Source organism: Ascaphus truei, chromosome 1, assembly GCF_040206685.1.
Source record: "Ascaphus truei isolate aAscTru1 chromosome 1, aAscTru1.hap1, whole genome shotgun sequence".
In the NCBI taxonomy this organism is placed as follows: Eukaryota; Metazoa; Chordata; class Amphibia; order Anura; family Ascaphidae; genus Ascaphus; species Ascaphus truei.
This window is the reverse complement of record NC_134483.1, coordinates 252315914-252341364: the sequence shown is the minus strand read 5'-3', so window position 1 is coordinate 252341364 and position 25451 is coordinate 252315914. Positions and strand designations below refer to the sequence as shown.

At 42.9% G+C, this 25451-nt stretch overlaps 1 protein-coding gene across 1 annotated transcript; it reads left to right on the top strand.

The window, feature by feature from the left end:
- Window positions 1-24771, top strand: LOC142495486 (uncharacterized). The gene is made up of 5 exons (XM_075601079.1): window positions 1-226; window positions 4520-4642; window positions 18597-18938; window positions 23271-23348; window positions 23714-24771. The coding sequence occupies exons 1-5, from the start codon at window positions 1-3 to the stop codon at window positions 24754-24756; spliced, it is 1812 nt and encodes a 603-aa protein (XP_075457194.1). The 3' UTR covers window positions 24757-24771.
- Window positions 24772-25451: the final 680 nt, after the last annotated feature.

The window sequence follows — 25451 nt, the reverse complement described above, 5'->3', positions numbered from 1 at the left end:
ATGTCCAAACGATACGTGAAAAGTCCCAACAATGTCTTCTGTGATAAGGGCAGTGAAGGAATTGATGTGCAGCTCCCACCGTGCATATGTGGAATATGTGGAAAAAGAACAAACAAAATAATGGTGCAGTATGCCAAAAAATGTATGCTGACATATGAGTCCAAAACAAATGATGACAAAACGAACAAAACCAGACAAACAGACAAGACAAACAATAGCAAGGCTAGTATGAATAAAAGCTAATTTAATAAACAACATAAAATGAAGGGTTCCGGAAGACTATAAGATCGCCAGGTCCAGATGGAGTAAAATTGGGACCCTACTACCCTTGTGAAGAGAACACTGTGCCGTGTATCCGCTCCTCCCGTCTAACTGGAAGCTGTCCAGCCTGAAACGGATGTGATGTCGAACGCTGTCCAACGTGGTCTGACTGTGGAAGCTCTGAAGGAAGACGGCCTGATCATCACCTATCCCGACGTGAGACTTACTGCCTCAATACTATTTTATGTGCCTATACTTGCTGTACACATTGTGAGTACATTTCTTAAGCCTTTTTACTGTGATAAACCGTTTGCTTGTCTGCACTACGGTCTCTCTTTGCTGTGTTTTCCATGAGTATCATCCTGGCCGAGAGCCCTCCTGAGTTTCTACACACCATGGTCCGAGTTAATGCTGATTCTTCACCTACTTGTTGTAAGTAGGCAATCTATATGAGCCAAGTTTCTTTGCTTCATCATACATTTGTGATTTTACTGCACCATCATTTGTTTATTTCTGTTTTTGGGGTGTTCCTGAATCATCGCTCCCTTCCTACCTTGGATGTTCACTGTGTATAATACAGACATTGAATTGTTATTGGATTTTTATGACAACAACTCGCGATCACCCACTTGAGTTTCTCGATGGTATTGCAGACAGCGCTAAAATGCAATTTTCTGACCCGGACAAAATGATAAACAAGCCGCGTGTTTAAGTCAGCACGGTTCAAATAAATTGCGCACCATCTAATGGGTATTCCGATCTACACACCGCGTTAAAGGTTCAAATAATGGCCGTCCCATCAGTATGAGTTTTTTGAACGCGGGCTAAGGAAGATTACACTAAGCCACAAAGCCTCCAATTACAAATGAATGGCTTTTGGGGAGGTGTTGATAATGTAACGCGTAGTTCTCCACAAACGAAGCGCGACCACGGTGCTGAGGTAGGGGATTGGATAACACCGACCCACAGCCACGCGGGCACGCCTAGGATGTAGAGTAGTCGTTCAAGCCAGGTCAGGGTTATAGATTGGAGAATGGTTAAGGTACTTGCCAGGTTCAGGAGCAGAGAGTTTTGGTTCGCCGTAGTTCATAGCCAGGTTTAGGATTGGAGAGTGTCGGATAGTTGGGATATGTAGCCAGGTTCAGGATAGGAGAATATCGGATAGTTGGAGTACTTAGCCAAGGTCAGGACTGGAGACAGGAGAATGGTCATACAAGCCGGATCAGGAGTGGAGAGAAGCGGAGTCCAAGGAGCTAGCTGGGTTCAGGCAACAAGAGGTTAATCAGCAGACAAGGCAAGGCAAGGTTTCAGGAACAAGGATGTGGCAAGGCACGGCATTACAATGACTATGCTCAGTAAGGAATGGTAGGAGACTGAGAGTATAAATAGGAAGAGACTCTAATAGCCAGCCAGGGCGGAACCAGGAAGTGAGAGCCGATTGGCTGCTGGTGCACACCGATGTGCCATATGATACAGCCTAATCGGGGTTGAGGGTGGAACTGCTTGCGTGCAATCCTGCGCGGGTCACGGAGGCAAGCAGGCGGAGTTTAGAGCGCGAGTAACTCCCACGCTGATTCCTGGGACAAGAGGGGGCGGGACCAGTCGCACGCCGGCCTGCGAACATCACGGAGGTCAGGGGGAGGAGCCCAGAACATGTATCATTCCCACGGCGGTCCTGCCTATCCCCAGAGTGGGGGCGGAGCTTGACTCACGTGTCAGCAAGGAGGCTGGTCGAACGTACATGTCGTGTGACAGAGATGGTGGCGGGATCCAAATCCGCAGATGTTTGATCAGAGTGTGGAAGGTCCGCACGCGCGCGCATACAGGGACCACGAAACTGCGCATCTTGGGTATCCATCACGGAAGGCTTGTTGGGGTGAGGAGACGGTCTGCGACTGCCAGGATGGCAAATCTTCACAGATTAGCAGTAGAAATACTTTAGCCTTTTATGTGTGGGGGGGTGGGGCTGTATGCTGGATTATTAGTTCAAAGAAATCTTTTGAAAAGGTCATCAGAATGTTTTGAACCCCACACCCCCAAATAAAAATCCCAGTTTGCCACCCATCTCTTAAAGTACAGTATACATGACTAGTGTAGAATTAAAAAGTGATTGATTCTAAAAATAGCAAAAATTGTTATGCAAGTCCCCCCCCCAAAAAGTTATTTTTTTTCAGACTTGAAATGAGAAGTAATTCTTGCCAAAGCCCCATATGGGTTTCAACAAGATTCAACGAGACACAAACACGCATGTGCCTAAATGTGATATGTGATGACACGCATATGTGTTTCAACAAGGTTCCATTTACAGATACTGTACACGCATTAGCGGAAAAAATATTTTACATTCGGAAGAAGAAGCGACAATGTATATTTGTATTACTTCTTTTCCCTTTATTATCCTGTATACAGAATGTGTCATCATATTTTTAATCTGTGTATGGCTAAGGAGCCTCAGAAAGGACTTCTTTCCATGTACACTATACAATATGAACTCGTAACGTTAGTCTTCAAATTGCAATTACACACACACACACACACACACACACACTTGCTGAACTGTACCGCATTAAAAGACAGGTGTAATTGCTATTAGATTTTTAAGACAACAACTCGCGATCGCCCACTTGAGTTTCGACGTATTGCAGCCCGCGCTAAAATGCAATTTTCTGCACCCGATAGAAACCCGAGTTAACATGCGTCTAAGGCGGTACGGTTGGAAAACATAACGCACCATGATATGGGCATTCCGATTAATACACCGCGTGAAGTTTTGGAATAACGACCGCTGCAGCTGTAAGTTCACTTAAAATAATTTATATTGCCCCTTAAATATAGTTTGTATTGTTCTAAAATGGATGTATATAGTCCTAAAAGTTTAAATAATTTATGATTTTTATATATGTATGTGTGTATATATAGAAGTAAAAGTTTCAATCACGCAGACTGTCATATAATGAAATCAGTACGTTGATAATGATTTTCAATTTATCCACTTCCTTGCTGCATGAGTTTACAGTGGGTGCTCCATTCTCCCACAAAATAATCCAACTGGATCTTCAAGACAACAAAACAAAAGACAGCGCACCGGGAGTGAATGGCAGATAATTGTAATAAATACATCAAATGCAGAAAAAGCACAGAAAATGTACAAAAAATGGACTCCATAAATTTTTTCCTCTAATGACAAAAAGGGTCCATATAGGAAATAAAACATAACAACTCCCAGATATGTCATACAAAGATGACTGGGTGAGGCTTAACAGGGGAGGATACTCAGCTGAATTGTGGTATAATGAATCCCTGATGAGGTAAACAGCAGGTAAACCAGCAGCTGAGGAGAATGTTCCATCTAGTTCAAGAGACAAAATACGTAAGTGCAGAATGAATACAGCAACAGTCCAACAATTCAGAGATGGAGGCACAAGTTTAGTCCCATTCAATTTTGTTTGGTTGATAGACATACACATAAAGTTATAAAATTCGGAGATGTTGGACAATAAAAGGGGCCGCGGCTGTACACATACACAAAGTTGTACTACTCAAATACTTTAAAAAAGTGGATGCCAATAGCTTACTGATGGCGAACAGTATCAATAATATGGTCTGGATCGACAATACAGTATATAGTTAGTGCAATTTACTAGGTTAAAACAGAATTGAATCTTGGATACATATTTTAAAGCCCAAGCTAACAACATATCTCAAATCTGGAAGCGGACCCGCAGGGCGGATGTAGGGATGCAAATAAACTGACCACAACCCAGGGACAGAGTCCTGTAAGAGTATCCGTAGTCAGTAAGGAAGAAGTGGTCAGCGCTGGTGGCAGAGTAGCAAAGTCCAGGGGACAAACCGAGGTCAGCACTGGTGGCCGAGATGCAAAGTCGAGGAGGCAAGCGGAGGTCAGGGCAGGCGGAAGGCAGCAAGGTCGGGGTCACGGTCCGGGGTCAGCAACAGGAATTCAAAACAGGCAAGAGGGTAAGGTATAACTGCAAAGACCGACATGAGCTGCAAACCTTACCTTGATCTCTCTCCGCCTGCTGCTTTGGATCCCTATCCTACAGACTACCACAAAAGTTTCGCCTTGGTGCTTCTAGACGAGAATCAGCCACAACCACGAGGGCAACCTGCACCTTTCCCCATACTGCAGTATCCCATCGATGTAAGGCCATCAGGGCTCAGCAGAAACTCTACCGACCAAAACGCAGAAGAAGCTCTCCATTTACGTTTCAATTTAAACAATGCTACTTCCATTTTGTAGTTCTCCCCAGTAAGAAGTTCCAAGCCCAGGGAACAACAGATGAGGCTGAACGGTTGAACTACAGCCCACAGAGTGAGAAACCCTCCCGCCGAGATCCCAGGAAAACTGAAAGACTGTCAGGATGTCGGAAAGCTCTACCTGACCATCCGGGGCGGGTCCCCCTCAGCAGGTTGACCACATACAGACTTATAACCTATGATGGTTTATATGATACGTAGCAAGTCTCTTCCAACACCGCAGCCTCCAGAACTCCCCGCAAGAATGTTAAATGTACCCCCCTGAAATCCAATCCCCTCCTTGTTTTTCATTCCAGTAAATATTGTATACACACAAAGACTTGAACTATTACATATCTCTCCGCGTTAAATCTAGAAGACACACAATGTTTTAAGATTAAGCAACACTGTTATGTTTTCCCCCTCTAATCCTATGCTATGCTTAATGTTCAGGATTGTCATGTTATTGTTATGTTCACGTTATAAGAGTAACATTTACCCCATACATCCAACCTCCCACTCCTTGCTCTTTTCCCCTCCCCCATCCTATCCCCCTCCCCTGTCCCCCCTGCGCTCCCCCTCCCCATCAACCACCCCACCCCTGTGTCACCATCCCCCACCCCGTCTCATCCCCCCTCCCCTTTTATTGTTTGTTGTATTCACATGTAGCTCCCTTTCCCCCATGTCTAGCTCGACTACGTGTGGTGGGTTACCTGATTGGCTAACAGGAGGCCTGATCCGCCGCTGCAGGGAGCCCGGGGAGTACCTGATATGTATGATGACAGCGCCACCACCTGAGAGGGATCCAAGTACAATTGGATAATCCCTGCCCAGGAACACACACAGTAGAGAAATGATGTGCATACAGTGATATAACAGATTATTCTTTACTGGTACCACAACTAATAACACATAATATACAGGCCTCGCACGGCCGTGCCCACCTAGTGCCCCACCGTCCAACCACCATCTTATTCTCCCTGGTGCGGTTCCCCCAGAGCACTGAGGTGCCCTGGGCTCCAAACCAACCGGCGTCCAGAGGAGCCAAACCCACCCCAAAGTGTGTGCTATCGCCACTCACAGAATGTGTGTTATCGTTGGTGCACTTGTAGGGCATGATACCTGCCGGGCGCTCCAACACCTGGGTACCGCCAACTGATGACAAGACCAGTCTGATCCCACGTCGTCGTTGAAGGCATCCGCCTCTGCGTGGGGTGATCACCTGCTAGAGTGTCTCACTTTTAAGAGAGTCTCTAACTTGCGGTTGTGGTCTGGTCCTAGACCACAGGCCGCAAGTCTCTGCGCAGTGTCTGGCTGTGTCCCTGACACTATTAGCTAATGGGAAAATGTCCCTATCTAAGTGGCCTTTCCCTATAGCACCCACAAGCTTGTAGGGACTTAGGGCCTACCTGGGGCCTAAGGGCAGCAAAAACTAGGCCTAGTCCAGGGAAGCCCAGCTCCCTGGACACTACCTGCTCTGTTCCTCCTCCCCTTCCGACTGGTGTGACTCCAACCGCGCAAATGTATCAATCCCCTGAGCAGGAGAATACTGCAGCCTTATTGGCTGTTGCGCGCCACATGGTATACAGCCCCTTGGGCTGTGGCGAACTGTAGTTCCCTTGCGGAGTCTGCCTGTAATGGCTGCCACATGGGCACGTGCGGGCTACCCTCTGTGCATGTGCAAGATTTCCTAATTGCCACCTGTCATGCAGAGCTCTGTAGCACAGGAGCTCTGCTATCACTGCCCGCAGCCTCACCACAGCAGCCCGGTGCCTATGTGCTTCCTCTGCGCACCAGAGTGGCTCCTGCTGCAGGTGCAGACACCACCAGCAGTGCAACCAACCGGGAGGTAAGGGGACAAGGGGGACCAAGGGGACCTGGATACATTCTCCCCTTGGGAACGACATAACACCATACATAAGTTACACAATAAAAATACAGTATTATGTATAACTTAACGCAGGGCAAATAACTTCAAACAATATTGTACTGTACAACTCTGTGAGCATGGCTATCGCAGACATTAGCCTGCTCAGAGACCACTGCTGAGACTCGTTGTGGGGAGCCCCTAACAAATCATAGGCCACTCTAGTGTGAGGGTGCCTTACTGTGACAGTGAGGGAGTACCCAGGCCAATAATTAAGGTATTATGCCCGGCTGGGTGCCCCTGAGCCATATTGGGGAGTTTGAAGTGTCAGCTCATCAACCCAGTTATATCATGTGAACTGCATTGTAATAAAAGATTTCTGTGTGTTTTACTGTTCCAGGGGTGCCAACCAGTGGAGATTCACAGGGCGTGAGTTCCAGGGAGGATTTTATGGTAAAAATGTTGTCAGGGTGTGTTTGGGTGGAAGGGGACCAGAGTTGCTGGCTACCCCGAAAATGTACCCAGGAATCCTAACAGATTCCTGGTTACATGAAGACACAGACCACTGGACAAAAGCCTCCCTAGGAAGACGTTAAGAAGCAGCTCACCGACAGGTCTCCCTGCTTCAGCACAGACCAGAACAGTAAGATGGGGCAGGGGGATAAATCACAATCAAGGGTCCCCTGGTATATGCCCAAACCCGCAGAACCCAGTTTAAGGGTTCGGAGTCTCTCCCACCATGTATAAGGTGGCGAGAGTAAAATGTTTCTAAGTCCAGCGCTTAGAGAATAAAAAGCGGCTTATTGCTAACTTCTGTTAGGAAGCACCTAGCGCTCTGAAACTGGCCGTGCGCATAGTTCAGGTAGAAACATATAAAATGACCATAACTCAATTTTTATAAAAATTGATGAATTAAAGTCCCCCTAAATTGATGTATTAAACATGATAGGAATAATTGGGCTTTTATTCCGAATACCGGAGACAGGGAAACACTAATTTTATTATAGCACTCCCCTTAGTATGCATGTAGTGTCTCACTGTAAATGAGCTGAGGAATTTACAGCTCCAGACTTCTAAGGCAACCAGCTGGCTTGATGCCACGATGTTTGTTACAGTCCAGAGTTGAAAGTCTCAGTGTTAGGTTGGAGGGATAACTCAAGTACCACCATCCTAGTGTGAAGTCCGGGCCATTTGGCAAATGGTTGCCCAGCCCAGAATTACTGTCACCAGGTAGAGGGGTTGGGTCCCATAGGAAGCTACTCCTGCCAGGTTTCTGAAGTATTGGCAACTCCGGGATAGGTGGAGAAAGTTATTCCCATGGAGAGATTGGCTGCACTTTTTAGGTATAGGGTTCTGAACCCTATAAGAATTCCTGCAGCCCATTGGGAATCAGATTCATCATAAGGTTCATCAAGCTTCATAAGTTTCATCAAGATTCCAAATGCCATTATAGCAGCGACAGATTTGAGAACGAACCAAGGCTTTCGCGGATAATTCCAGCTCCTGGGAATTTGCTCCTACAGACTTTATTTTACAAGATTTCGTTCTGGAAACAAATTATTTTGTTTGCCCCCGTCCCCGTAAGTGTATTTTGACCGTAATTGTGGAACATTGTGTGTATGTCTTTTCGTGAAATAAATTACAATTTATTTTACCTCCTTGCTTTGCTCAATCATATGATCCCGGTATAAATGTGTTGATAAACCTGGTCTTCCGTGACACTTACTCATTGATTTTTGCGCAAATCTTTCTCAGCTTCTCCCTCAGGGAAGTAGTTGTCATGAGCTTTAGACTCTGGCTTTAGGTGTTGCTACAGACTATAAAGTCTTTGGATGGTACAAAGTTTGGACTCCTGGGGTCCAGGGGATGGCTCGTTGAGCCACTGAGATGGGTAAATGCGGCCTTGGCCCATTATCCGTTGCTCCTTCTGGAGGTGCCCCTTGATCTCTGTTCATGCTACATGAGGGTCCTTCCATAGGATCCTCACTATGTTCTGTCACAGACTCCGAGTTCTCATCGGATCCCTCGGGCTCACTGGCCAATGCTACAGTCTCTATTTTGGGATCATCATCTCCCATTTGCGGGATAGGCAGTAGATTGTTGCGGGGCCAGACCTTTACCCTGCCATCCGTGTCTCATATGTGGTAGACGGTCGGCCAGATTGTTTTTGCTGGGGATCCCTAGATTGTCAGGAAAACAAAAGACAAGGGGAGCGCGGATGAGTAACACCAAAATAAAAACAAATAATGGAAAGGTAGACTAGTTAGTTATATAACCAGACTTACCAAGTACCTAATTCGTGCACAAGGGTCCTGTTCGAACCGCAGTCAATGCACTGCAATTGGTATAATTTAACAGGGGATGGGTGAATATAGCCAATGAAAATAAATTAATACTCACACGGGCCTGTGTGAGCACATACACATCTGATCTCTCTTTGCCGCTTGGTGATGAACCTGTGTAGACACTGCTTGTCCACTCAGAGGATTCCCTGGTTCACTTCACTGGCTTCTAGTGCATCCGCTTAACCCTCTCCTCTCCAGGGATGGGGAAGACGCCACTGTCTCCAATTGGCTCACACTCTCACGATGCCAGACACAACTCGTCCCGAGTTGTGTAGTAAATAGAGAAAGTGATAAAGATAAAAAACTGATACAAACACAGATCAAGGAGGGACAATACATTTGGATCAGAGTACAGGCCAGCAAGGGTGATAGTTGAGCACCCTCACCTCCTGAGGGCTGCATAAGGGTTTACCAAAAACCACAGTAAATGCAGCACACAATGTGTATCCCAGGTTTAAGGAACAAGTTAGGATGGAATATAAATAAATAATACAAATACTCACACGGGCCTGTGTGAGCACAGACACATATGGGCCTTATTCAGAAAGCCTCGATAAGGCCCTTATCGAGCACTTATCGACCAAAATGGGCACCCGTATTCAGATAGGCTCGATAAGTGCTCGATAACGGCGTTTATCGACTAATTTTTTTTTCGCTTTCCGAAACTCGCTGTCTGAGCAGCGATCAGCCCCTTATCGACCATTTTCGGATGGTTGATAAACTCGCGCAATTCAGAGAGCCGCGAGTCAGTGATCGCCGGCGGTCGCTGGCGATCGCTGGCGATCGCTGCCTCTCGCTTGTCAAAAACGCGATTTTAGCTCCAAAAACAATCTACCACAAAAAAGTTGGCAGATAGGTTGTGAGACGGGTCGATGAGCTGCGATATGTGTTGACTTAGAAAATAAATCAATTTTTCCTGCATCTGATGAATGGCTTGAGATGGCATTCATTAATACCAGGCTTTTATTTTCCCAGCATGCATCAGATTTTTGGAAAATGGATTGTCACGCCACTTTGTACATGTATGTGTGTGTGTGTATGACATTATCCTTATTTTTGTTTGATCCTTTCAAATGCTGTGACCACCTGAGTGGCAGCAGTCACACGTTGCCATGTTATATTATTTCTGTTTGTTAAGTCCTAAAACTTTTTGGAATGTGTGTTGTTTTTGTGTGTTTTTTTTGTCATGTTTATTGTAGACTTATGAGCGTCATTTGTGGGTGTTATTTTCATTTGTTAATGATTACCAGGTATTATGTCCACGTGTGTTAATAGCTTTTAGCTGTTGCTAACGTTGTTCACCTCTTCATTACCTGTGTGGTGCCTGGCCAATGCTACAGTCTCTATTTTGGGATCATCATCTCCCATTTGCGGGATAGGCAGTAGATTGTTGCGGGGCCAGACCTTTACCCTGCCATCCGTGTCTCATATGTGGTAGACGGTCGGCCAGATTGTTTTTGCTGGGGATCCCTAGATTGTCAGGAAAACAAAAGACAAGGGGAGCGCGGATGAGTAACACCAAAATAAAAACAAATAATGGAAAGGTAGACTAGTTAGTTATATAACCAGACTTACCAAGTACCTAATTCGTGCACAAGGGTCCTGTTCGAACCGCAGTCAATGCACTGCAATTGGTATAATTTAACAGGGGATGGGTGAATATAGTCAATGAAAATAAATTAATACTCACACGGGCCTGTGTGAGCACATACACATCTGATCTCTCTTTGCCGCTTGGTGATGAACCTGTGTAGACACTGCTTGTCCACTCAGAGGATTCCCTGGTTCACTTCACTGGCTTCTAGTGCATCCGCTTAAATCTCTCCTCTCCAGGGATGGGGAAGACGCCACTGTCTCCAATTGGCTCACACTCTCACGATGCCAGACACAACTCGTCCCGAGTTGTGTAGTAAATAGAGAAAGTGATAAAGATAAAAAACTGATACAAACACAGATCAAGGAGGGACAATACATTTGGATCAGAGTACAGGCCAGCAAGGGTGATAGTTGAGCACCCTCACCTCCTGAGGGCTGCATAAGGGTTTACCAAAAACCACAGTAAATGCAGCACACAATGTGTATCCCAGGTTTAAGGAACAAGTTAGGATGGAATATAAATAAATAATACAAATACTCACACGGGCCTTTGTGAGCACAGACACATATGGGCCTTATTCAGAAAGCCTCGATAAGGCCCTTATCGAGCACTTATCGACCAAAATGGGCACCCGTATTCAGATAGGCTCGATAAGTGCTCGATAACGGCGTTTATCGACTAATTTTTTTTTCGCTTTCCGAAACTCGCTGTCTGAGCAGCGATCAGCCCCTTATCGACCATTTTCGGATGGTTGATAAACTCGCGCAATTCAGAGAGCCGCGAGTCAGTGATCGCCGGCGGTCGCTGCCTCTCGCTTGTCAAAAACGCGATTTTAGCTCCAAAAACAATCTACCACAAAAAAGTTGGCAGATAGGTTGTGAGACGGGTCGATGAGCTGCGATATGTGTTGACTTAGAAAATAAATCAATTTTTCCTGCATCTGATGAATGGCTTGAGATGGCATTCATTAATACCAGGCTTTTATTTTCCCAGCATGCATCAGATTTTTGGAAAATGGATTGTCACGCCACTTTGTACATGTATGTGTGTGTGTGTATGACATTATCCTTATTTTTGTTTGATCCTTTCAAATGCTGTGACCACCTGAGTGGCAGCAGTCACACGTTGCCATGTTATATTATTTCTGTTTGTTAAGTCCTAAAACTTTTTGGAATGTGTGTTGTTTTTGTGTGTTTTTTTTGTCATGTTTATTGTAGACTTATGAGCGTCATTTGTGGGTGTTATTTTCATTTGTTAATGATTACCAGGTATTATGTCCACGTGTGTTAATAGCTTTTAGCTGTTGCTAACGTTGTTCACCTCTTCATTACCTGTGTGGTGCCTGGCCAATGCTACAGTCTCTATTTTGGGATCATCATCTCCCATTTGCGGGATAGGCAGTAGATTGTTGCGGGGCCAGACCTTTACCCTGCCATCCGTGTCTCATATGTGGTAGACGGTCGGCCAGATTGTTTTTGCTGGGGATCCCTAGATTGTCAGGAAAACAAAAGACAAGGGGAGCGCGGATGAGTAACACCAAAATAAAAACAAATAATGGAAAGGTAGACTAGTTAGTTATATAACCAGACTTACCAAGTACCTAATTCGTGCACAAGGGTCCTGTTCGAACCGCAGTCAATGCACTGCAATTGGTATAATTTAACAGGGGATGGGTGAATATAGTCAATGAAAATAAATTAATACTCACACGGGCCTGTGTGAGCACATACACATCTGATCTCTCTTTGCCGCTTGGTGATGAACCTGTGTAGACACTGCTTGTCCACTCAGAGGATTCCCTGGTTCACTTCACTGGCTTCTAGTGCATCCGCTTAAATCTCTCCTCTCCAGGGATGGGGAAGACGCCACTGTCTCCAATTGGCTCACACTCTCACGATGCCAGACACAACTCGTCCCGAGTTGTGTAGTAAATAGAGAAAGTGATAAAGATAAAAAACTGATACAAACACAGATCAAGGAGGGACAATACATTTGGATCAGAGTACAGGCCAGCAAGGGTGATAGTTGAGCACCCTCACCTCCTGAGGGCTGCATAAGGGTTTACCAAAAACCACAGTAAATGCAGCACACAATGTGTATCCCAGGTTTAAGGAACAAGTTAGGATGGAATATAAATAAATAATACAAATACTCACACGGGCCTTTGTGAGCACAGACACATATGGGCCTTATTCAGAAAGCCTCGATAAGGCCCTTATCGAGCACTTATCGACCAAAATGGGCACCCGTATTCAGATAGGCTCGATAAGTGCTCGATAACGGCGTTTATCGACTAATTTTTTTTTCGCTTTCCGAAACTCGCTGTCTGAGCAGCGATCAGCCCCTTATCGACCATTTTCGGATGGTTGATAAACTCGCGCAATTCAGAGAGCCGCGAGTCAGTGATCGCCGGCGGTCGCTGCCTCTCGCTTGTCAAAAACGCGATTTTAGCTCCAAAAACAATCTACCACAAAAAAGTTGGCAGATAGGTTGTGAGACGGGTCGATGAGCTGCGATATGTGTTGACTTAGAAAATAAATCAATTTTTCCTGCATCTGATGAATGGCTTGAGATGGCATTCATTAATACCAGGCTTTTATTTTCCCAGCATGCATCAGATTTTTGGAAAATGGATTGTCACGCCACTTTGTACATGTATGTGTGTGTGTGTGTGTGTATGACATTATCCTTATTTTTGTTTGATCCTTTCAAATGCTGTGACCACCTGAGTGGCAGCAGTCACACGTTGCCATGTTATATTATTTCTGTTTGTTAAGTCCTAAAACTTTTTGGAATGTGTGTTGTTTTTGTGTGTTTTTTTTGTCATGTTTATTGTAGACTTATGAGCGTCATTTGTGGGTGTTATTTTCATTTGTTAATGATTACCAGGTATTATGTCCACGTGTGTTAATAGCTTTTAGCTGTTGCTAACGTTGTTCACCTCTTCATTACCTGTGTGGTGCCTGGCCAATGCTACAGTCTCTATTTTGGGATCATCATCTCCCATTTGCGGGATAGGCAGTAGATTGTTGCGGGGCCAGACCTTTACCCTGCCATCCGCGTCTCATATGTGGTAGACGGTCGGCCAGATTGTTTTTGCTGGAGATCCCTAGATTGTCAGGAAAACAAAAGACAAGGGGAGCGCGGATGAGTAACACCAAAATAAAAACAAATAATGGAAAGGTAGACTAGTTAGTTATATAACCAGACTTACCAAGTACCTAATTCGTGCACAAGGGTCCTGTTCGAACCGCAGTCAATGCACTGCAATTGGTATAATTTAACAGGGGATGGGTGAATATAGCCAATGAAAATAAATTAATACTCACACGGGCCTGTGTGAGCACATACACATCTGATCTCTCTTTGCCGCTTGGTGATGAACCTGTGTAGACACTGCTTGTCCACTCAGAGGATTCCCTGGTTCACTTCACTGGCTTCTAGTGCATCCGCTTAACCCTCTCCTCTCCAGGGATGGGGAAGACGCCACTGTCTCCAATTGGCTCACACTCTCACGATGCCAGACACAACTCGTCCCGAGTTGTGTAGTAAATAGAGAAAGTGATAAAGATAAAAAACTGATACAAACACAGATCAAGGAGGGACAATACATTTGGATCAGAGTACAGGCCAGCAAGGGTGATAGTTGAGCACCCTCACCTCCTGAGGGCTGCATAAGGGTTTACCAAAAACCACAGTAAATGCAGCACACAATGTGTATCCCAGGTTTAAGGAACAAGTTAGGATGGAATATAAATAAATAATACAAATACTCACATGGGCCTGTGTGAGCACAGACACATATGGGCCTTATTCAGAAAGCCTCGATAAGGCCCTTATCGAGCACTTATCGACCAAAATGGGCACCCGTATTCAGATAGGCTCGATAAGTGCTCGATAACGGCGTTTATCGACTAATTTTTTTTTCGCTTTCCGAAACTTGCTGTCTGAGCAGCGATCAGCCCCTTATCGACCATTTTCGGATGGTTGATAAACTCGCGCAATTCAGAGAGCCGCGAGTCAGTGATCGCCGGCGATCGCTGCCTCTCGCTTGTCAAAAACGCGATTTTAGCTCCAAAAACAATCTACCACAAAAAAGTTGGCAGATAGGTTGTGAGACGGGTCGATGAGCTGCGATATGTGTTGACTTAGAAAATAAATCAATTTTTCCTGCATCTGATGAATGGCTTGAGATGGCATTCATTAATACCAGGCTTTTATTTTCCCAGCATGCATCAGATTTTTGGAAAATGGATTGTCACGCCACTTTGTACATGTATGTGTGTGTGTGTATGACATTATCCTTATTTTTGTTTGATCCTTTCAAATGCTGTGACCACCTGAGTGGCAGCAGTCACACGTTGCCATGTTATATTATTTCTGTTTGTTAAGTCCTAAAACTTTTTGGAATGTGTGTTGTTTTTGTGTGTTTTTTTTGTCATGTTTATTGTAGACTTATGAGCGTCATTTGTGGGTGTTATTTTCATTTGTTAATGATTACCAGGTATTATGTCCACGTGTGTTAATAGCTTTTAGCTGTTGCTAACGTTGTTCACCTCTTCATTACCTGTGTGGTGCCTGGCCAATGCTACAGTCTCTATTTTGGGATCATCATCTCCCATTTGCGGGATAGGCAGTAGATTGTTGCGGGGCCAGACCTTTACCCTGCCATCCGCGTCTCATATGTGGTAGACGGTCGGCCAGATTGTTTTTGCTGGGGATCCCTAGATTGTCAGGAAAACAAAAGACAAGGGGAGCGCGGATGAGTAACACCAAAATAAAAACAAATAATGGAAAGGTAGACTAGTTAGTTATATAACCAGACTTACCAAGTACCTAATTCGTGCACAAGGGTCCTGTTCGAACCGCAGTCAATGCACTGCAATTGGTATAATTTAACAGGGGATGGGTGAATATAGCCAATGAAAATAAATTAATACTCACACGGGCCTGTGTGAGCACATACACATCTGATCTCTCTTTGCCGCTTGGTGATGAACCTGTGTAGACACTGCTTGTCCACTCAGAGGATTCCCTGGTTCACTTCACTGGCTTCTAGTGCATCCGCTTAACCCTCTCCTCTCCAGGGATGGGGAAGACGCCACTGTCTCCAATTGGCTCACACTCTCACGATGCCAGACACAACTCGTCCCGAGTTGTGTAGTAAATAGAGAAAGTGATAAAGATAAAAAACTGATACAAACACAGATCAAGGAGGGACAATACATTTGGATCAGAGTACAGGCCAGCAAGGGTGATAGTTGAGCACCCTCACCTCCTGAGGGCTGCATAAGGGTTTACCAAAAACCACAGTAAATGCAGCACACAATGTGTATCCCAGGTTTAAGGAACAAGTTAGGATGGAATATAAATAAATAATACAAATACTCACACGGGCCTGTGTGAGCACAGACACATATGGGCCTTATTCAGAAAGCCTCGATAAGGCCCTTATCGAGCACTTATCGACCAAAATGGGCACCCGTATTCAGATAGGCTCGATAAGTGCTCGATAACGGCGTTTATCGACTAATTTTTTTTTCGCTTTCCGAAACTCGCTGTCTGAGCAGCGATCAGCCCCTTATCGACCATTTTCGGATGGTTGATAAACTCGCGCAATTCAGAGAGCCGCGAGTCAGTGATCGCCGGCGGTCGCTGGCGATCGCTGGCGATCGCTGCCTCTCGCTTGTCAAAAACGCGATTTTAGCTCCAAAAACAATCTACCACAAAAAAGTTGGCAGATAGGTTGTGAGACGGGTCGATGAGCTGCGATATGTGTTGACTTAGAAAATAAATCAATTTTTCCTGCATCTGATGAATGGCTTGAGATGGCATTCATTAATACCAGGCTTTTATTTTCCCAGCATGCATCAGATTTTTGGAAAATGGATTGTCACGCCACTTTGTACATGTATGTGTGTGTGTGTATGACATTATCCTTATTTTTGTTTGATCCTTTCAAATGCTGTGACCACCTGAGTGGCAGCAGTCACACGTTGCCATGTTATATTATTTCTGTTTGTTAAGTCCTAAAACTTTTTGGAATGTGTGTTGTTTTTGTGTGTTTTTTTTGTCATGTTTATTGTAGACTTATGAGCGTCATTTGTGGGTGTTATTTTCATTTGTTAATGATTACCAGGTATTATGTCCACGTGTGTTAATAGCTTTTAGCTGTTGCTAACGTTGTTCACCTCTTCATTACCTGTGTGGTGCCTCAAATCTGTTTTCAGTATTAATGAGCAGCTAATGTTGGTTCATTTAGCTCATATAGTGATATACATATAAGCAGGCGTTGTTTTTCACATTGTGAGCTGCTGTTATGAAGGGCAATATTCCTGCAATGAATCCCTAAGGATGATGAAGGCCTTATTTCACTGATTTTTTATATGTTTTCAATAATGAATACATTTGATGGTCAACATAATGTAATGATTACACTATGTTTTTCAATTGTGTTGATGCTAGCTTTACATGCTACCTCACACAATCTTCATCACGCTCTCTGTGAATTCAGCTGTGTTACAGTATGTCTGCAGCAATCCAGCATTTGTAACATATTGGAGATGTTCCTGATCTAACATTGCTACAGACAGTGCATGTTTCTACCATGTAATCCGTTCACAATAATAAGGTGTTACACAATATGCTATGTATTAAATAGCGATAAAAACATAACAAATACATTTTTAATATATACATCAATTTGTATGTTATACTTAATTTGTCATGTGAAATGAATTGTTAATTAATGATATCCAACAGGTATCATTGTGTTAATTAATGATTTTCATTAACACCTCCTGTGATTAGTAGTCATGTGACGTTATTACAACTACATTTAAAGGAAGCTAATGACACACTTCCTTCCAGCTAGAGATGGCGGGTTACAATACTGACAGTGATGTTTGGTTTTTCATGCGTGCACATCCACATTTGGATTTAGGAGACACAGGAGAGAGAGAGGGGGAGAGGGGAGGAAGAGAAAGAGGGGGTAGGGAGAGGGGAGGAAGAGAGAGAGGGGGTAGGGAGAGGGGAGGAAGAGAGAGAGGGGGTAGGGAGAGGGGAGGAAGAGAGAGAGGGGGAGGAAGAGAGAGAGGGGGAGGAAGAGAGACAGGGGTTGGGGAGAGGGTTCCCCAACAACGTATTTTTCGTGATCGTACATATTTGGAGGGGCTGAGCGAGGCAGAAATAATTACTCGTTATCGTTTGAGTTCATCAGCAATATTGGCTCTTTATGCAGACTTAAGAGCAGATTTAGAGCCGTTAACAGACAGAGTTCATGCAGTACCTGGTCTTGTTAAAATGCTGATCTCATTACATTTTCTTGCTTCGGCGTCTTTTCAGTCAACTGTGGCCATAGTAGGTGGGGTGTCGCAGCCATCAATGTCGCGCGTCCTTACCCAGTTTCTATGTGCACTGAATAGACGTGCTAGGAATTATATACATTTTCCTAGTGAGCACACAGAGTGGTTGGAACTAAAGAAGGCTTTTTATAGCATAGCTGGTCTACCATGCGTGATGGGTGCAATTGATTACACACATGTTGCTCTGCTCGCACCTGGTGAAATGGAGTATGTGTACCGTAATAGGAAACACTTTCACTCCATTAATGTGCAGTTTGTATGCGATGCTAACATGAAAATTCTGAATGTAGTAGCCAGATTTCCTGGTTCCAGCCACGACTCATATATTATGCAACATTCATCAGTCTACCATGCATTTGAGGCTGGTATTTATGGTCATGGTTGGCTGGTGGGTGAGTAAATATTTATAGAAGACTCGTGTGTTGAACGGTTTTTGTAAGTATGTGTTGTGGACACATAATGAATACATACATTTTGGAATGTTCCATTTATTATACTGTATGAAAGTAGATATGTAACGTTTTTAAATGGTTCAATGTTATGTAAACAAATATCATACCATAAATGTCAGTTCGTACAGTGAGATATAGACATTAAATTCACTATGGCAACATTATGTGTTACATTATGTGAAGCGTAGCTGCAGGCATTAGAATTTGAATGCATTTGGTATGATCATGTCTGTTAGTAACATCACACATCCTTCTATCCTTGAAAGTTTGCTAATGTATGTTACATAAATACATATATGCATGTTATCTTGACCTTACAATTCTTGTTACATATTTAACATGTACTACAACCACATTGTGTGTCTAATGTATGTGTTGATGTTATACAATATGTACATGTCTGTCAGGCAATAGTTATAATAATTCTGAAGCTTTTGTTGTGCCACTGTATTATAGGTGATTCGGGATATGGTATTCGAACGTGGCTCCTAACCCCACTGCTTAACCCACAATCCCCTGCCGAGGAGTGTTATAATGCGGCACACATATCCACTCGCTCAGTTATTGAGAGCACGTTTGGACTGTTAAAAAGTCGTTTCAGATGTCTTGATAGATCTGGTGGTGTCCTACAGTACAAGCCTGAAAATGTCGCTGACATAGTGATGAGTTGTTGCATTCTGCATAACATTGCATTAAGTAACAATATAACAGGCGACATACGTGAGGGTCTCGATGATGAACCTCCTGTACATGCAGCAGGGGATCATGAGCAGACTGCCAGTGGGGTGGAGACACGGCGTAAAGTGATTTCCACATATTTTTCAGGTCATTAACATTGAAAATGTAAAACGTTTTGGATAGTGTGTCATGTTTTTGCATGTCATATTAATGTTTTTTTTCTTTACAACTACCATAGGATAGTGTTGGCTGAACACATTAGGTATCCAAGTTATGCGGTGTGTACGTGGCCACATGTGTATTGTATGTAAATGTCAGTCTTATTTTGTTGCTCTTTCAGATAAGTACTAAAATACTACAATGTGTCAGGTGGACATGATGCATACATGTTGTACATGTTCATTCATGTATGAAACTAGTGATTTATTATGTAATTATGCTAATTTATGCATTATTAACACATCATCTTTAATAAACTATTAACAAAGTGAACATGTACAACATAATATGTATGATTATATGTGTCCTAACTTCTTCAGATTATATGTAATACAGACTACAATAGGCCATGAGACTTAATCATGAAATTACACCTGTCAACGTTGACATTTTCCATTTTACAATTACAAGGATCATTCTGTAATAAAGTACATTGAATATGTATTCATAATGTGTTTCTACACAAATCTACATGTTGTTATAAACACACTTATGTGCCATTTGATTACTTTTACCATGCATATCTATATATGTAATCATGAATATTAACAAATCTATGTATTCATTATGTAATGCTTTTAATGGTTAATTATTTTCTTGGAATATGCTACACCAACATTTGATTATAATTGTGGCTACAGGCAAGGTATTCATCATAAAATTGTGCACATATCAGTATACACATACACACTTCATAATATAATGGCATTTATGTACGGTTTCTGTGTGTCTTCTGTGTGTCTTCCTTGAACAAAATAAATTGTCACACGTGCATGAGCCACCCACATGTAGCCTTTATAAAGTAGTGTTGTTTAACTTAAATGCATAATATCTAATGAAGCTTTCACATTCATTAAGCAAACTAACTAAATGTTTTTGGCATCCTTTTGCAATATTCAATTCTCCTTTGATGCTTCTCCATGTCAAATGGTTTTCTCTGAAATGACATAACATTAAGAAACTGTTAATATCATGATATAGTACTTATGTATTCATTGATGCGTGCGTTTTTAAAATGATAATGTTTTCCTGTATGTGTTGTTAAAAAATATGCATTCTGGCATGTATCCACAACTATGGGCCTCATGCAGTAAGCGTCGATTATGTGAAATCGGCAATCTTACCGATTAGTCATGTTATTGGCGTTTTTTCCTCTCCGTATGCAGTAAGTGCCGAATACATTCAAAATCAACCCGAAAACAAATCCGCCCACTCTCACGATGATTAGCCGATCACACACAGGTGTATCGGCGTGCGTGGCGCGGTGCTGATAGGTTGCCCAATCACAAATCTTGCTGAATCAGGCGAAACAAGCATGTTTTGGATTGCGCGCCATATTTAAAGGCAACGTGTACTGCTATTCATTCTCTGTGTTGTTGGGAGTGAGAGAGAGAGAGACGCACAGAGCTGGCTGTTTGAAGATTTGCATATTGACTGAGAGACTTGTTGTGTATTGGGTGAGCTTTGTCCATTGTTGTTTTGTTTACATCTTTGTCTTGTTTTATATGTGGAAGTGTTTCGTGTGATTGGCTGTACATTTATTGTCTGTTTTTTGTGAGTGCTGGAAGTATGCCCGCAAAGCGTGGGAAGAGTGATGCTGGTGGGAGTGGGAGTGCTACTCGTGCGAGTACGCGTCGGAGTGAACGTACTGTTCAGGGGAGTGATGTTGCTGAGAGTGAGAGTGGTGTTGCAGGGAGTGGGAGTGCTGGTGCTGCGAGTGGTGTTGCTGGGAGTGGGAGTGCTGTTGCTGGGAGTGGGAGTGCTGTTGCTGGGAGTGGGAGTGCTGTTGCTGGGAGTGGGAGTGCTGGTGCTGGGAGTGGGAGTGCTGGTGCTGGGAGTGCTGGTGCTAGGAGTGTGAGTGCTGGTGCTAGGAGTGTGAGTGCTGGTGCTAGGAGTGTGAGTGCTGGTGCTGGGAGTGGGAGTGCTGGTGCTGGGAGTGCTGCTGGTGGCGCAGTTGCTGATGGGGTGGATGGTGGTGGCGTGCTTGCTGGTGGGCAGCTTTTGGAGGCTCTTCCATTGGAAGAAGGAGAGTCCAGTCAGCACCAGCCAAGCTCTGACCCTAAACCTGCTCGGAAGAAACGTGTGGAGAAGCCACGTAATCCTCGCTTCAATGACCAGGAAAATACAGCTCTTGTCACTGGCATTCTGGAGCACTATGACAGTATATATGGACATTTACTAGGTAAGTGTACATTTACATTTATTATTCAAATACATGTGATCCTAGGTCATCTGAGTTTTGTTCATATGCAAATATGGCTTCACAATATCTTTCTATGTTAATTAGTCTGGAAACACAGCTTTTTAGCATGCCTTACAAGGACAACTAAACACAGGCGGTCAATTTGCCATAACTGCATACAATATGAATGCAACCTTGCTTACATGTATAGGTTTAGTAGTGAATGCTCATGTGCTTCACATATTACACATAAAACAGCATGTTTGCTATCTCTTGGAACAGCTAGCAGTGTAGGAAACTGGTGCTTATATTATTATTCATTTACCTCATATATTTGATATGTTTTTCAAGGGCGGACAAGTTCAGCAAGCAGAAAAGAAATGTGGGACACAATAGTCATTGGTGTCAATGCGTGTGGGAATCATGTGAGGGACAAGCGGAATTGTCACAAGAGATTTGATGATATTAGGTCCAAATTGAAAAAGAAAATACAACACCAACGCGTGCATGCTACTGGCACTGGAGGTGGGCCCACACCACAACGTCTCATATTAAGTCCATTGGAGGAGCTGCTTCAGGCAAAATTACTTCCCGTCGTCGTGGAAGGCTTACCTGGTGACCGTGATATAGGAATTTACCCCTCACAATTTCCACCAGGTGAGAAATATTACTGTACTAGGCGTGTCGTTGCTTACAGTTATTTTGCATAGTTACACTGCTTTTTATACTGTCTTCACAATATAAGCATACCTGCATCTATATATGTATATGTCTGATTCTGTATACATATATATCTCAAAATAGACATATATGTTGTAGTCCTACTAAAAGCAGTAACTAATATAGCACGTGCCATTGCGTGCTCATTTACATGTGAATTCCCAAAATGCATTGCTGCAGTGGAAGCAATTGATGGTGGGCGAAGATGGGGAACAACAGGGTAGTACACATGTGTAACACATGTTAATGAGAAATTATTACTAGCTACAGGTACAGAACAGAAATATGTAGAATATTATTGTGTATTTATTTATTTTACTCCGACAAACATGACATTACTGCCTATTTTAAGCATGCATCAAATATATTGCATGCAACGGCCTACAAACATCACTTGCACTAACACATCTATAGTTGTTTATGAAAAGGTCCATTTTTGCTTTAAGTCATATACAGACAGCATAATGAGGCACACGTATCATATTTTATGTCATTGTTTTCATAACTTCAAAACTGCACACGACTATTTAGCTCATCTACCATTGTGTTAAAGCAGCTGCAATTAATATCTCATCACAGCATACACTTCAACAGAGGGGGTGGGGTTCAGCACACACACTAATTACAGCCTCATTTTAGGGGCAACTTAGTTCACACCATTTTCACCTGTTTCAAGTAATTGAAAGGTGTGGCTCATTAGGCTTTTTGGGGAAGGGAATACCGTTCTTACAACCTGACTAGCACAACTGAAGTTAATCACACTCATTTGAAAGCTTCACTTTAGCTACTAAATGCCCCAACAACTCATTACTTATCAAACCGTACGTCACACATTAGTTCACTCATATCTATAGTTGAACTACTATCAACGACACATTATCACACACTGCATGTGTTGTCTTGTTTAGTCACAGCCACATTCAGGTGTGCCACATCTTATATTAATGTACCACACATATCCTCTACCAAAAACAACACTTTTTGCAATATGACCACCTTCATGATAACCATTGTGAATGGTCATCTCATGATAGTTATGTACATTATGATACTGATATCACTACACAACATATGATTTTTATGTAAAAATTGAATGTATTTTTCCTCACGCATTACTGCAGAACCATAGTATGTTGTATGTTAGGGAACTCAAAACTTCTAAGTACACAGGCATGTACATTGTTATTACAACTATTTATGTTCACTTTCACACACACATTTTGGGTTAAGGAAATGATGCTGTTAGATACTCATAAATACAGAACATACAATAACTGTTTGTTCAATATTTACACATGTAAATGTAAAACTTATGTTATTGTTATATATAGTTGCCCCTGAAGGACATGTGTCACCTGAGACTGAACAAGTGTCTTCACCTGGGTCAGCCAGCTCAACACACCTAGAAGGTGAGTGTATCAGTTGGTGGCCATATAATATGTGCTCTTCTATATGTTATGTTGTCATGTTCATTATTTGTTTTGCACATCTTCTTTAAATAGGATTACTTAGTGTCAGTGAAAATGAAGTGTAAGGCAACTTGTATTGTGTTAGTGATGTTAACTATCATGTAGGAGTTGTGAGTTTACAGCAAGTTTTCATTCACTCATATTTCATACTGAGTCCAAACATTATTCTTAAGTCAAGGTAGTTTTTAATGTGAGGTTATAAAACGTATGGAAACATGTTAGTTGTTACTTATGACACAGTACAATTACATAGTAACACAGCAGAGATTAACATGACATTTAATAATTTGTACATTTATTTGTAGAACATGATGAAGAGGATTTTGATGATGATGATGATGATGATGATGATGATGCCGCCGCCGCCGCCATAGACACACAAATACAAGCAAGTGACCATGAAGAGGTTCCAATTGAAACTGTTTTACCGCCAAAACGTCCAGCAAATACCACATATGATGCAATTGTAGCTTCTGAGGGAAAAATTGTGGAAGCAGAAAATCGTCGCCATTCTGACCTGATGACAGTGCTGGAAAGGATGATTGCACTGCAGGAAGAAACAGTTTCACAATTGGCACATCTCCACAGAGTCTTCATTGAAGTGCCTAAACAGTTGCAAAAAATCAACACCTCATTCGAAGCATTAGTTGTTCAGCAAACACAAGCTAATTACTGGAGAATGACTAATGTACCACGATTCAACACCTCACAGGCAGGATCTGTTCATGCAGGTCAGTTTTCACCACATTCATCTGATATTCATTCACCAGGCCCAAATGTTACCGGTCAAGTAGCAGACATTGCTGTGCAGTTTCCTGATGACATCCTACCGCTGCCATCTGTACAAATTCAGCAGCAGACACCTACAAAGGAGGCGACAAAAACAAAACAAGACACACATGAAACAGACCAACCATCACTTGTGCAGTGTCTACCAACTTGCTCACATGTGTCAGTGGGCACAAGCCCTGTCCGTGAACAGTCACTACCCAAAAGCCCTGTAGGTGAATCACTGCCCAAAAGCCCTGTAGGTGAATCACTGCCCAAAAGCCCTGTAGGTGAATCACTGCCCAAAAGCCCTGTAGGTGAATCACTGCCCAAAAGCCCTGTAGGTGAATCACTGCCCAAAAGCCCTGTAGGTGAATCACTGGCCACAAGCCCCGTAGGTGAACAGTCACTGCCCAAAAGCCCTGTAGGTGAGTCACTGCCCACAAGCCCTGCCCGTGAAGTGCCAGAGGCCACTCAAAGTGGCTCTGCTGTGCCTAAAGTTGGTGGCAAAAGAAAAAGGAAAATTCAAGAGACAACAAGCAGGCCTGTTACTCGCTCGCAAAAGGAACAAAAAAAATAAATGTTATAATTCAGAAAATATGTCTTTGGCCTTGTTTTGTTGACTTCACATTATCTAATTACTATTGTATGTATGCTGAAGACTGTGTTGTTTCCAAACTTTCAAGTATGTTCTTGTACACGTGAAGTTTTGGAAATGTTTACACTCCTAATTAATGAATAGTGTTCTAAATATTTATGTTTTAATCGTCTGTTCAGTAATGGTCCACCAGGAGCCAGTTGCTAAGTTTAGAGAAGCTGCCATTGACTTTGCAGCAAAACATTGCATTTGGGTGTGTTAATTGATGTAATCATTGCATGTGCATATTATTTTCATGCAATTATAAAAGCACCTATTTAACTGCAAACATCTTTCTTGTACGTGTACAGCAGGATTTTGTGTTACATATTACTTACCTTTGCTGCCCATTGTAATGTTGTCCTTTAATCATTTATGTGTTCTTGTTTCAAGAACATCTCTGAATTGATACTAATATATATGTAGTATGTATTGATATATGCACACACACACACACACACACACACACACACAGACACACACTGTGTGTCTGTGTGTGTGTGTGTGTGTGTATATATAGTGCTATCTAAACTGGTATAGATGTATTTACAAGAAACATACACTTCATGCTTCCTTGTGAAAACACAGTATTTTAATAATACAGGCCTAATGTTTGAGAAGTATACTAAGTGTGAGCC

Excerpts from the sequence above, each read along its gene's own strand:
- LOC142495486 (XM_075601079.1), top strand. The coding sequence starts at position 1 with ATGTCCAAACGATACGTGAAAAGTCCCAACAATGTCTTCTGTGATAAG. Across the intron at positions 4,643-18,596 it reads AACTGAAAGACTGTCAGGAT|GTGATTCGGGATATGGTATT; the intron begins GTCGGAAAGCTC and ends ACTGTATTATAG. Across the intron at positions 18,939-23,270 it reads CAGTGGGGTGGAGACACGGC|TTGCCCCTGAAGGACATGTG; the intron begins GTAAAGTGATTT and ends TGTTATATATAG.